The 13980-nt window shown below is 39.2% G+C and overlaps 1 protein-coding gene across 5 annotated transcripts in view; it reads right to left on the bottom strand.

Moving 5' to 3' along the window:
• The window catches only part of LOC122794710 (trafficking protein particle complex subunit 13), a 1187860-nt gene extending 1174104 nt beyond the window's left edge, over positions 1–13756 (bottom strand). For 3 of the 5 annotated variants that reach the window (XM_044063358.1, XM_044063357.1, XM_044063356.1), the window contains exon 1: positions 13469–13755. Coding sequence is in view for 1 of the 5 variants with exons in the window: in XM_044063359.1 (XP_043919294.1) it covers positions 13469–13547 (79 nt within the window). In the remaining 4 variants the exon portion in view is untranslated. Of the gene's footprint in view, positions 1–13468 lie in introns of all 5 variants that reach the window. The other 2 variants (XM_044063354.1, XM_044063359.1) reach the window with 2 other exon arrangements.
• Positions 13757–13980: the final 224 nt, after the last annotated feature.

The raw sequence follows: 13980 nt of genomic DNA on the forward strand, positions 1-13980 counted from the left end.
TAAGGGCAAGGAGGTACACAAGGCTTACCTTGACCTTGCTAAAGCATTTGACACCATTCCCCATTTGGGTGTTATTGATAAACTCACCAACCTGGGCATAAACCCTTACGTCACAAGATGGATCGCAAACTGACTCTCAGACAGATCCCACAAAGTAAAAGAGTAGCAGGATCTATGTCCGAATCCAGACCAGTAATGAGCGGTGTACCTCAAGGCTCTGTGCTGGGGCCCCTCCTGTTTGGCATATACTTCTCAGAAGTACAGGCAAGCACTGAAGGGCTGTGGCTGACCAAGTTTGTGGACGACTGCAAACTGGGTGCTATAATAGAGTCTCCAGTCAACATGGATATCCTCCAGAAGGGCCTTAATGAAACTGATGCATGGTGTCAAAGCCATGGTCTCAAGCTAAATGCTAAAAAATGCGTAGTAATCCCCTTTGGAAAAAACAGAGTACCCACGAACTACCACATAGGAGGTAACCCCCTGAAATCTGAAGTAGTAATAAGGGATCTAGGGACCCAAGCAGATAACCATGTCGCCAAGGTGGGTAGAAAATCCTTCTATGTGACCCATCTGATCACGAAAGGGTTTGCATCAACATCCAAGGATGTAGTGGGTGCTCCTCTACTCTTCCCTCATCAGACCCATTGAGTACAATGCACCAACTGGAATGTACCTGGCTAGGCATCTCCAGCAGCTGGAGAGACCACAGAGGTACCTCACTAAGAGGATTACTGGCCTCAAACAGTTGCCCTATGTAGCACGATTGAAAAAACTAAGGCTTTTCTCTGCTGTATACCGCCTTCTCAGAGGCAATCTCAGTCTAACATACAGAGTCATGTCCAACCCAGAACTGTTGAACATGCTACATCTTAGCAAAACCAAATCCACTCGAGCTACACGCTCTAGGGATATAAACCTCAGCACAACAATGAATAGAACATGCTGGAGGGATAGATTCCCTTCGCAAAGACTTCCCTTGCTATGGAACAAGGTCCCGATCTACATAAGACAGAGCCCCTCACTATCACTCTTCAAGAGGAACCTCGACGAGTGGATGGGTAACAGAAAGTTCACACCAGGGATCATACCAACAGTTCTACTAGAGAGGGGCCAAGGGTACTAGCTGCTAGATCAAGGGCCTAGGGAACTAACCAAAGGGGCGGTGAATACCACACAACATGGCTGGGCTAATAATATGCCTTCGGGCAGATAGCCCAGTACCTACCTATGTGTATTAGAAGGGAAAAAAAAAAAAAAAAAAAACACAACAGCATGGAAGGTAGGAATAAATGGTGATAAGACCCCAGAAAGCGTAAGCACAGTGATGTGTTCACGGAGCCATAGCACCAGTGTATGAGCAGAAGAGGAAGGTCTAAGGAGGAGAAAGGTCCCGTCGGGATCAAGAGAAATAATGACCTCATCACAGTAAAGGCTGCACTCACAAAGGTTTCAGTAAACTGCTAAAAGTAATCCTTGAAAGCCGCACTCTATAGATGGAAGACCAGAAAACCTTCTATGGCAGGCACCAATGACAGACTTCGAGGTTTTCCACATTTTTCAGTATTACAGAACATTTTTAAATATTTACTTTAGGAACAGTAAAGAACTCAGATTTAAAGATTTATTGCAGTGTTTATTATTCTGACATATGGAGCCCCTAATTAATAACGCAAACAAGCCATAAAACGGAATTATGATGTTGGGCAAATAAAAATGCTACAACCATTAGTAAGTTTAAGACTATGGTTATCCTGCTGAGAATGTAGTTTAAGGTCAGTTGTTTCTACAGTGTAGTAGTAGTAGTTAGCAAGACTTGTGTATGTTTCACCCCCACCCTTCAGAGCTGGATATATAAACGTGTATAAATAAAAGTTATTTGTTAAACTGGGTAGCTGAGATGGTCTGTTGACCCTTTTCAGCCACAACACAGGCTCAAAAAGCAGCTTGAATAGAACACTATTAGTAACAGTTAAGATTCACATCAAGCTGTGCATGCCAACCAATCGCTCAACTACCGATTTCAGAAAATTTAACATTCTCCGAAGTTGGATAGATCTTGTCCACAAAGAGCATTTAATAAGCATGCGGTATTAGCACTGAATGATATAAAAGAAGATTTTCAACTATATGACCCTTTTCACTATTTAAATAATGATAATAGTACTAATAATTTTACATTTTATTCTCCATGTCACAAAATGTGGTCCAGAATAGATTTTTTCTGATTTCAAGATCATTGGATTAACCTAGACCCTAAAGTTGTTACACATGCCAGATACCTATCAGATCATTCAAAAATGTTGCTGAGTTTCGCTAAAGTAAAAGATATCTTACGACAAAGAGGGTATAATTGGTCTCTGAATCCAAACTTGCTAAATAAGGATGACATATTACAAGAAATTTCAAATTACCTTAAAGATTTACTGGTTGGTTTAAACATCAGAATGCCCCAGATATTGAATGGGCTGCAGTTAAAGCACAAATAAGATGGGTCCTTTTGCAAAAAGCCTCTTATTATAAAAAAATAAAGACATTCAAAACTTGGAATCCAAAATTAAACTACTCGATCAAGAGCTAATGTTAAACTTTAACGAGCAAACAGAGAAAGAGTTGCTTAAATGTCAAAAGGATCTCTTCTTAATTCAAAACTCTAGAGTAACATTTCAAGACTCTAGTTAAGTATGCTAATCATGCTCAAATGCCATCAAGAGTGCTGAATAGGATCATTAGTCAATCAAAAACAACTGGGCAAATTTCAGAAATACAACTTAATAATAAGATATATCGTAAAACTGCAGATATTATTGATATCTTTGAGAAAATATATACTAATATTTATGAGGGGCAGAAGGTTATATCCTCCAATACAGTTTATGAACAATTTTTACACCTGATTAAGTTTCCAAAAGTAGGAGAGGATATTCAAAATGATTTGGTTAAACCGATATCAGAAGAAATAATATATATATAATTGAGCATATGAAACCAAAGAAATCACCAGGTCCTGATGGGCTGACAGTGGAGTTTTACAAGAAGTTTGCAGAGTCTATCGGTAAGATACTTTCAGTTGTGTTTAAACTATATAATTGGGAATAAAATTCATGATCCTCATCTTAATGCTTCCAAAACTATTCTTATACATAAAGCTAACTCAGATCCCCAGAACCCAGATAATTATAGACAGATATCATTAATTAACGTAGACATGAAAATTTTAACCTCAATTATAGCATTTAGATTGAAGCAAATCATGATTCATATATCTAAAGAACAGGCTGGATTTATGACAGGTAGACAAACAAGTGATAATACACTTTCATTACATACTATGATAGCGCATGCTAAGCAAAATAATCTCAATATATATGCTCTTATAATAGATGCACAGAAGGCCTTTGATAGGGTAGACACGAATTTTCCGTTTCATCTCTTACCTTATTTTAATATATCCCCTGAATTTGTTCAAATCTTACAAATTTTATATAGTAATCCTTATACTACACTGTATATTAACAGAAGTTTTCCAAAAGAATACAGATTAGGTCGGGAACGCGACAGGGTTGTCCTTTGTCCCCTTTACTATTTAATATTTATCTTGAACCCTTGTTCTTGTATATTAAGCAGAAGGTTTATCATAATATCCCAATAATGTATGGAACTAAAATATCAATGGCAGCTTTTGCTGAAGATCTGAATATTTATTGTGCATCTCCAATATCAGACACTGAGAAGATATTAAAAGCAGTTAATGATTTTTCAGAGGCTTCTAACTATAAAATTAATTTGGGGAAAACCTATATATTCCCTTTAAAGACACCTAAACCTTTCTCATTATTACCTTTAGTGGGGCAGGTAACATTCAAAGATAATATTAAATACCTAGGTGTTGCGTTTTCCACAGATAAAGATTTTTATAACAACAACATTAAAATAGTTTGGGAACAAATAGTTTCTGCTTTTGTGAGATGGAAAAATTTGCACTTGCCAGTATTAGCAAAAGTTTCTATTATAAAAATGAATGTATTGCCACGGTTACTGTATATTTTTCGGTCAGCCCATTTATCCCTCTCAAGAACATTTTTTAAACAAATTCATAAAGATTTGGCTAAATTTATTTGGGAACCAAAGAAAACTAGGGTATCTTATGACAAATTAATGACCCCAAAAATTAAAGGAGGTCTGGAGTTGCCTAATTTTGAAATGTATTATCTGATTGTGAATTCTAATAGGATTTTAAGAATGGCCAATCATGAGATAACTAGTACTAAGTGGACACCAACTTGGCTAACCCTCAACTATGAATATATTTTAAAGTTGAACATTAATCCTAAAGCAATGCCCTTTTTGGGTAAAGATATTCTGAAGGTATATGGGATTGTGGAACACATTAAAACTGAAATATTATCTTTACAGAGTCTATTTCAATCATTGGATTTACTTCAGCATATGATTGTCTTTCAGCCCTTTCACAGGAACCCAAATGTAAAGCTGAACAACCAATTAAATTGATCTAAAGAAGTTTCCATTAATTGTTAATTTAACTATGATCGACATATAAACATCTGGATCGATCGCCCAACCAAATAAGACAAGAATTTAATTTACCTATAAATTACCGGATTATTCTTAGACAGATTAGAGAATTTACTATAAGTTACCTCCAAAACTTTAAACTGGATGAAGAGACTATAAATAAATGCTCAGAGTTGTGGCAAGCTCTCCAACAGGATATTAAATGTATAACAGCAACGAATAAATTAAAGAACTTAAATTTCAAGGTAAAGTTTTGTTATCAAATTATTGGGAAGAGAAAATATTATTGACAGATAAAATTAATATGTTAAAGGCAATTGAATTGACTATTAAAGCTACTTCTCTTCAAAAACTGTTATATACCCAGCTGATGATTTGGAATAATGCATATTATACACGCCTTGCCCTGCATAAATTTAATTCTAAAAACTCTGCAACATGTCCATACTGCAAAACTCAACCGGCTGATCTTCTTCATATGTTCTGGAGCTGTAAGTGTATATACAAACTGTGGAATTCCTTTAAAATTCAACTTCAGAAAGTGGGCTACCAAAGTAAAACACTGTCTTGGAAATTTATGATTTTGCATATTCCCCCGAAGGAACTTACCAGATCACAGAGTATAGTTCATATTAATATTTTCTTACTAATGAAGCTTTATATAGCTTCAAATTGGCTAGACCCAACTAAAACATCATGGCAAAACTTCAGAGTGTTGGCGACAAAACATATACTAGCTCATAAACTACTTTTAAATTCACATAGTAAGGGTATCAATAATCCGAAAATTTGGGAACAGATATTTAATATTATATTAGCATAAAACTTTTGAATTGAAGGTAGTAATAATCATTGCTATATTTGGAGAGAAATGTCAAATTAAACTGTTCAATATTGGAAACTTACTAATTATTCTTATGTTTTTCTTATATTTCTAATGTCTTATATGGAAGCATTCTTGTAAATATTGTATATTGTTTGGTGTGATTGTTACAGTGTTAGTAGCCTGTATTTTATAATTTTGCATGAAAAGTATATAACAATAAAGATTTATTATGGAAAAAAAAAGAAAATTGAACATTCGAAGGCACAAAGCTATGGCTTAATAAAGCAGCCTGCGACTTCAAATGGATCACTGGCGATGTCCATACTGCAAAGTAAACATTGTTAGGTATCTGCTGCAGATGCTAAGGGCAGCCACAATACCTTGCAGATTCCAGCAATGCTTTCTTCCTTTCCTAAAACATTTAATCTAGCCAATATAACAAGCTTCTTAGCAAACCAGTCATGCTGTTAGGTGAAATGCACTGAACGTTGACACAGTACACTATACCAAAAGTGGTCTTTCAGCTTTCAAGAAGAAAGCTCCATTCACAACTTTTTGTCCGAGTAGAGAGTGTTAGGGCTGGGTGGAACATGAGCAGCTCAGCACAGGATAACAAGGAGGTGCTCGCAATTTTTTCTGAGTCCTTCCACAGTCTTCAGTCATTTTCCCCAAAACAAGAGAAATGCTTACAAGCTATTCGGAGAAGTCAGTCTAAAGTCGTAAGTATTTTGGACACACATTAAATATATAAAAAAAAATTGCTGTACAAGATCACAGCAAAACAACTGCCTATTCTTTCAAAAGTTTCATAAAATGTCCCAAATGTTTGGGATGGTTACGTAGTTTGGGAAATTCAAAAAACAAACCTTGCACTGGACAGGGATACAATTACAGAACTACTTAAGCCTCTTACCAGGGAGATATGGGGCGCAGTTAAAGAAAAAGGTTTCAAAAATCTTAAAAAAAAAAATCACATCAGCAACAGAGACAGTAAAAGCGTATCATGAAAACTTTACCAGCTGCGTTTCATGCATGATCAAACATCTCTAAAACAGCAGTGAGTGCCCAAGGAGGATTCACAGCATGTGGAAAATTAGGGCACAACGTATGAACTGCTCTGGTCCACAGTCAAGATCATAAACCACTTCTGCCAGTAATCAACAAGAACAACTGAAGTTAAATTTCAAAGCAGTTCATGCTAAAGAAAACAGCTCATAACAGTACGTGCAATTGTGATGTTTAAAGCAGAGATCTCAACTCACATCCCTCAGACCTCCTGCAGCATTCAGACCAGCATAATTCTAGGAACAAACCTACTGTATAGCATTTTCTGCTGACCTACAACTCTTTAGGTTTTGCAGACTGTAACCCTAGGATAAATGTGCCAGTCCTCATACAGCCCTTGGGATCATTTAATTTCGAGACCCCCTAATTTAAAAATGGACTCTACAGCTGAAAAAGTGGTAAGGACCAGTGTCAGAAAATATACCATTGGAGATTTTTTTAATGAAATATTAAAAAACAGACTTCCACACAGGGACTAATCATCTGACAGAAAAATGACCAAGAAGTACCTTCCTTATTTCATGGATATTACCTGGAAAACAAATTCAAAACACTGCCCCAACTGCACTAAAGCCAGCCTGATTATTCTGAAGGTACAACAGACATTTTTGCAAATATTGCACAAAATTATCTGTGTCCAAGTGATCAAATTCAGACAGCCAAAAGAATAAAGCAGCCAGAGTCACAACTAGCCTTGATGCATACTACTCAACCTACAGATGCTGAAAACAGGTACAAAGTCCCCTGAAAAAAGGTGCATCCAGTCAAAAATCTGATCCCCCAAGAATTATAAAACTTATTTAAAGAATAATGCATCTCTTTTCACTTCCAGAAGGATTGTGGTACACTTCTCAGAAACACAGGTAATACATGGAAACTAATAAAGGGCAGTTTGCTGTCCACATAGGTTTCCAGGCCCTGAACTACCAAACAAATTTTTAGGGGTGTGTGATAATTACAGGGGATACAATGCTTGCCAAACGATGAATATGCAAGACCTTTTAAATAGTTGAATCTGGCCGCTGCTGTAAGTGCGTGGTACATAAATCCAAAGTATAGACTGTTGAAATTAGTTGTTACCTACACAAAAAAAAAAAAAAACGCAGAAACGGAATGCAATACATTATAAAAACTAGACTTTAACAATGATTCAGCTGCTATTCTAACACTGTTCACTGTGCACCGATATTATGCAATATTGTACATTGCAAACACTAAATGCCTCACGCTTCTGACTACAACCTGAATGCAACTCACGTGAGGCACGAACCTAAGCAGCTGTGACATCTGATAGCTGCACTTTCATGTTGCTTCTGTAACATGGCAAGCACACCCCACCCCCTGCATAAAGCAATTACTACTTAACAGCATATTAAAGAAACATGGAGAGTGCATGGGGGACTGTGCCCCCCCCCCGGCAAAACCAATTCCTACAAAACAAATGTAGTAAAGAAACATGGGGGATGCAAGGGGGCTCGCCCCCCTGCTAAAGCAATTCCTGTACAAACATATAGTACATACCGAGTTTAACTCCATACTGAAAAACTCCCTTGCAATGGCCCTATTTCAAGAACGCCAAGGCAGACCTCTCAAGTGAACAGACTTTCACAGAATTCCAGATTTTTGCCTCATACTTCTGTTTATAATACAATTGTGATTTTCTGGCAAATCACTGGCAAATTATTCAGGGTTAGTGTCAGAAAATGACAGACATTTGAGTTTCAGACTTCATACCCTTCAGAAAATTCATGCTGATGCAAAACCGGTTATTCTATCAATTTTCTAAGTTGGTAAAAGCAGTATTTAAAAAAAAAGTGTCCATATTTTGGGGGCTTTGTCCAGATTTCTTGCTCCAACATGTTGAGTGTTGTGTGCCAAAGTATGATTATATGATGAATATTCACCAGGCCACTTGATAATCTGCATGGCTTGTCACTCGCCCATGATTACCCTGCAACATCACACAGGATTGACCTGTCAATCATGCAGGCCATGCCCATTCTTGAGCGAAAATCACAATGGGGTAATATTCTAATACAAAGCCCTTAATATTAGCTTTGAATGATGAAAAATATGTACCTAAGAGAAAGTGGCCCAAGCACTGAATAATGGGGTACACCACCCTAGCCCAATAATGACAGGAATGCAAACATTTTCTGCTGCAATCAAAACAAATTTACTGTTTCTGCCACACTCAAAGATAGTAAAAGTTTACCATTGCTGCATTTCAGGACAAAGTGTTAAAGTCAAAAGGGACAGAAAGCAGGACCGTTGCACACCAATTACTGCTACGAGAACAAGTGCAGACAGAAGAGAAAACCAAAACATAAGCAAGGGCCCTTCAGCATGGAATGATGACAGCTTCAACTGAACTTTTGAACCATATGAAGGATAAGCACTTGTAACTCTGCCGATTTCCAAATTCACCTGCAAACAGCATTCCAGACAAACTACATACAGCTTGAAAAAGATTGCAAATGAGCACAGCTATTAAAATGTCTGATGAGAGCACAGCTATTAAAATGTATATATATATAGGTTCATCCTAGGCTATCTGCCCTAGGGCATTTATACGCCTAGCCAGAGTGTGTTTGGCTTTCGCCACCCATTTTAAATTAATTTTGCTATGCCCTTTTTCGAGGTTAGTATATTGTGCCTCTGTCTAACAGTGACACAGAAGTGATACCCGGGGTAAACCTACGATCTCCCATCCACTCATCAAGATTCCTCTTGAACAGAGTCAATGAGGGACTCTGCCTAACCTGGACTGGGATTTTATTCCAGAGTGAATCTGTCCCTCCAGCATGTCCTATTTATTTCAGTGCTGAGGTTCAAGTCTCTCGAGCGCGTAGCTCGATGGGATTTGGATTTTCTGAGGTGCAGCATGTCCATTAATTCTGGGTTGGACATGGCTTTATATGTCAGGCACAGATCGCCTCTGAGCAGGCGGTATGCCACCGAGTAGAGCTGGAGTTTCTTTAACCGGGCAGCATATGGCATCTGTTTGAGCCCTTTGATCCTCTTAGTGAGGTACTTTTGGGGTCTTTCCAGTTGCTGCAGGTGTCTGGTAAGGTACATCCCAAAAGGGGCATTGTACTCAATTATGGGCCTGATGAGGGATGAGTAAAGAGGCACGATGACCTCCCCTGATCTAGATGCGAATCCCTTCATGATTAGGTGGGCTATATAAAAATGTTTTTCTAACCACTTTGGCCACGTGGTTGTCAAATGAGAGATTGCTATCAACTTGGGTCCCCAGGTCCCTAATTACTTCTTCTGTACTTAATGGATTACCACCTATGTGGTAATTTCTGGGCACTTCATTTTTGCCAAAGGGGATGACTATACACTTTTTGGCGTTTAGCTTGAGGCCATGGCTCTGGCACCAGTTGTCTGTTTCTATGAGGCCCTTTTGGAGGATGCTTGTGTCGGCTGGAGAGTCGATTATGGCGCCCCGTTTACAGTCATCTGCGAACTTGGTCAGCCACAGTCCTTCCGTGTTGGCCTGTACCTCCGAGAAATATATACCTAACAAGAGAGGTCCCAGGACTGAGCCTTGTGGGACGTCACTTGTAACTGGTTTGGAGTCTGACATGGCTCCAGCAATTCTAACCATGTGGGTTCTGTCCTTGAGCCAGTTTGCAACCCATCTAGTGACATAGGGGTTTAACCCCCATCTATAATGCCCGAGTGGGGTATTGTATCGATGGCTTTTGCGAGGTCCAGGTAGGCTGTGTAGACCACCTTCCCCTCGTCAATGGCCTTGGTGACTGTTTCAAAGAAATCAACCAGGTTTAAGAGGCAGGATCTGCCCTTAAAGCCGAACTGGGTAGGATCCAGTGTCTGTAGGTCCCCAATATCTTTATTTATGAGGTCCATGATGATCCTTTCCATAGCTTTGCAGACCAAACTAGTCAGGCTTATGGGGAGATAGTTTCCAGGATCCATTGAGGCACCACCTTTGTGGAGAGGGACCACTGTTGCTGTACGCCACTCTTTGGGTACATATCCTGTAGTAAGGCTGAGATTGAACAGTAGTTTTATGTTTGGGTTTAGCTCTTCTTGGAGTTAATGTAGGCGCAGCCGGGACACCGTCTGGTCCCATTGATGCTGTGTTTTTTGCTTTGGAGAGGGCAGCTCTTACCTGAGCATCTGAGATGTCAGGGGGGCAGCACTCTGCTGGGATAGATATTTGCCCTTTTGGTGGGGGGTTTGCTGAACCTGTCAGCTAGGATGTTGGCAATGTCTGTGGGTTTGGTGTACTTTTTGTCATTTTGGACTAATTCTGAGCATATCTGGGAATTCCCACCCAAGTTCCTAACATAACTAAAGAAAGCCTTGTGATTATTCTTAGTGTCCTGTGCAATTTTTCTCTCGAAGCTGGCCTTAGACGATTTTATGAGTGCCCGTAGTTTTTTGCTAACACTGATCAGAGATGCCTTCCCTTTTTGCGATTTTGCTCTATCATGTAGTACCTTCCTCCTTCTATTGTATAGTTTGTTTATGGCTGGGGTCCACCAGACAGGACGTCTGCCTTTGGAGGATTGGGTCTTAGTGTTATTTGGAATTGCATGATCCATGCATTCCTGAAGGTGTTCACAGAATGCGTTTATAAAAAATTCTGCGGTCTGGGCCGTATTTTCCACAGGCCCGGGGGCTTTGAAGGATTCCACCTCGGTTTTGAGGAGTGTGAAATTTGCTTTAGGAGAAGTTTTTCACTGTGGTTTTCAGGGCAGGGGGTGGAGTCGGGATGTGAATATCCAGTGAGATTAGTTTATGGTCTGATCTTGCCAGTGAGGGATACACTTCTGGTCTGGAGCAGAGAGTCCCCATGTTGGTGATGATCAGGTCCAGTATGCTTTCCCCTCTTGTGGGAGTGGTAACAAGTTGTTCCATAGCATTTGAGTTTATAAATTCTAGGAACCTTTGGGCTAGGGTGTTGGAGCTAGAGTAATGCTCCCAGTCTATATTTGGGTAGTTGAAGTCACCCAATATAACGGCGTTTGGAGAGACCTTCATATTTTCCAGTGTTCGCAGGAAGGCCGAGTGGGGTTCCTGGGTTTGGGAGGGTGGTCTGTAGCAGGCTATAAACTGGAAGGCAGTTTTACCCACTGTTAGTTGCACATGGATAGTCTCTGATGCTTCGTGCTGTGCCACCAACCTGGAGGTGTGGGTTATCTTTGATGAATATTGATACTCCCCCTCCTTTTGTGGCTCGGTCCAAGTTTCGGGGCCAAAAAGCATGGTATGAGGTATAACCTGGTAGTGGTGGGGTGCTCTCGGGAGCCTTGAACCAGGTTTCTGTTACTGCACAGATATAGATGTTCTCCATGCTAAGGAGAGTTTTGAGTGCGTGCATCTTGAGGTTTAGACTTCTGGCGTTGAGTAGCATTACTCTTAGTTTCTTATCCCTTGTTATACCTATGGAGGTGGGTTTGTCTTTTGAGCTTTGCCTAAAAAAGGCACTATGGGGGTAGCAAGAGCCTTTGCCAATATCCGAAAGGCCAGGGGTGACAGGTGCAAGCCGTCCCTAGCAAAGCATCGTGGCTTCTCAAGCATGTCATCCCAGGCTGACAGGCATTGGATCCCCTTTGAATGACACCAATACTTAAGACAATTGTTGAAATTGATCATCTTGTCTTCATATTGTGGCATCATTCTTGGTGAGGGTAAGATGCTACTCCAGGTCAGGGTCATACCGGCCTGGGCTACATGCTCAGAGAGCTCCTCTATGTCTCTTTTCATGTAGTCCAGGGAGGTACGTCTCAGGTCATTCACACCAGCATGGACAATGACTGAGTTTTAGACATACACACACACACACACACACACACACACACACACCTTTCAACGGTCCTGATTTCCAACCCATATTTTAAGTCCGTTCCCCCCAAAAAAAATCCTGTGGCTTTCTGGCAAATCATTGAGAAATGAAGTTACTTAAGACTGACATTCGAGTTTCAGACTTCACATCCTTCAGAAAACGCATGCTAATGTAAAACACGTTATTCTAATAACTATCTATGTTTGTAAGTACAATATTTAAAGGCTGTACAGGTCCTCTGCCGCCGCCCCCCCCAATTATTATTTTAAGCTTTCTCCACATTTTTTGCGTTAAAATGTTGAGATCAGATTGTTCAACAACAATGGAAAACGTTGCTTCTTTTCTATCATACCTTCTCAAATGTCCACATTTTCGCATAATGACCAGATTTTTGACGTCTCATAAAACTGGCAAACACGAAGGTCTAAAGTCACAAAATGACAGTTTCAGACCTAATGTCCTTCAGAAAAAATGCATTCTTAAATCCCCTATTCTAAGTTTACAAGAGCAAATCTCTCCCTATTTTTCGGTATTTGTACCCACACTATTTTGAAATTTGCCCCGTTTTCTTGTGCCAAAAGGTTGAGAGGTATGATTTCCTATTAATGTAAATTCACAATAATTTACATTAAAATGTGATGACAACAAAGAGAAAAGCAAAATAATCTAAATGTTATAGGAGGCTGTCTACTTAGGCATCACAACACCAAATATTAGTATATCAAGCATAAAATGTAAAAAACGCCGTAATACAGACAAAAATCTACAAAGCATTCCAAAGACCGGCCACCGCAAATATAAATTTGAAACAAATACCAATCGATAAGCAACTTTGACACAGTCTCTCTCCATGCTACAAGATTACTGGTGGGACTGGACATAAACACTAGGAGTAACACGTGTATTCTGAATTTACACATATACCTACAAAAATCATTACACACATTCTCAAAATACAACATGAAAAAATGTAGGTATTTCTTCTTCCTCTTTAAAACTGCATTTACAACTGTAAACACTAATAAACAACATTTTGTTGAGTGTTGATTTTCAGCAAACATTGCTCAAAACTTCAAAATTAGCAGAGGCCGTGTTCGGGATTACGTGAAACCTTTTCAAGGGGAGATACAAGCGTTGCTCGTTCATCTTGTATGAACTTCTAGGTCCGACAACACACCATTCTAAATAATAATTAAAAATCCAGTTTGCACGTTTACCTTTTAAAGCAAGTAAATGTTCCTGCTTAGGCAGAGGCATATCCATTTTTCCGGTATCTTGCAGACCTTTCCCCTGCATTACTGGATCCACTACGGTATTCTACACAGTCCAAAACAAATTAACAAAAAACAGACGCACCACAAGTTCCTCCTGTCTGTAATGGGTTATACCAAAAATCTTATTCTTGATGCTTTTAAACTCTCGTCAGTACAAGCGAAGCAATTACTGAAACAGAATACGGAAACGGAAACGGTACGCTAGCGGATATTTACAACGTGATTATCGCTTTTTTGTGAAGTATGAGGAAAAGCGAGTTAGCTCCTCCTGAAAAGTCGGTCTTCTTACATCTGTTTCCCAAATTTCGAGTGTTCCTGTTTTTTTTTTTTTTTTTGCCTTATATATTTGCTCTGTGATTTCCTCTTTTTTTTTCCTAACAAATTCTTGAATATTACATTCGGTAAGAAAACAAGTAGAGTGTCTGATTCTTTATTCGCCAAACCTGTAATTCTGT

The sequence above is a fragment of the Protopterus annectens genome, chromosome 2.part1, assembly GCF_019279795.1.
Source record: "Protopterus annectens isolate FY-2018-M chromosome 2.part1, PAN1.0, whole genome shotgun sequence".
NCBI lineage: Eukaryota > Metazoa > Chordata > Ceratodontiformes > Protopteridae > Protopterus > Protopterus annectens.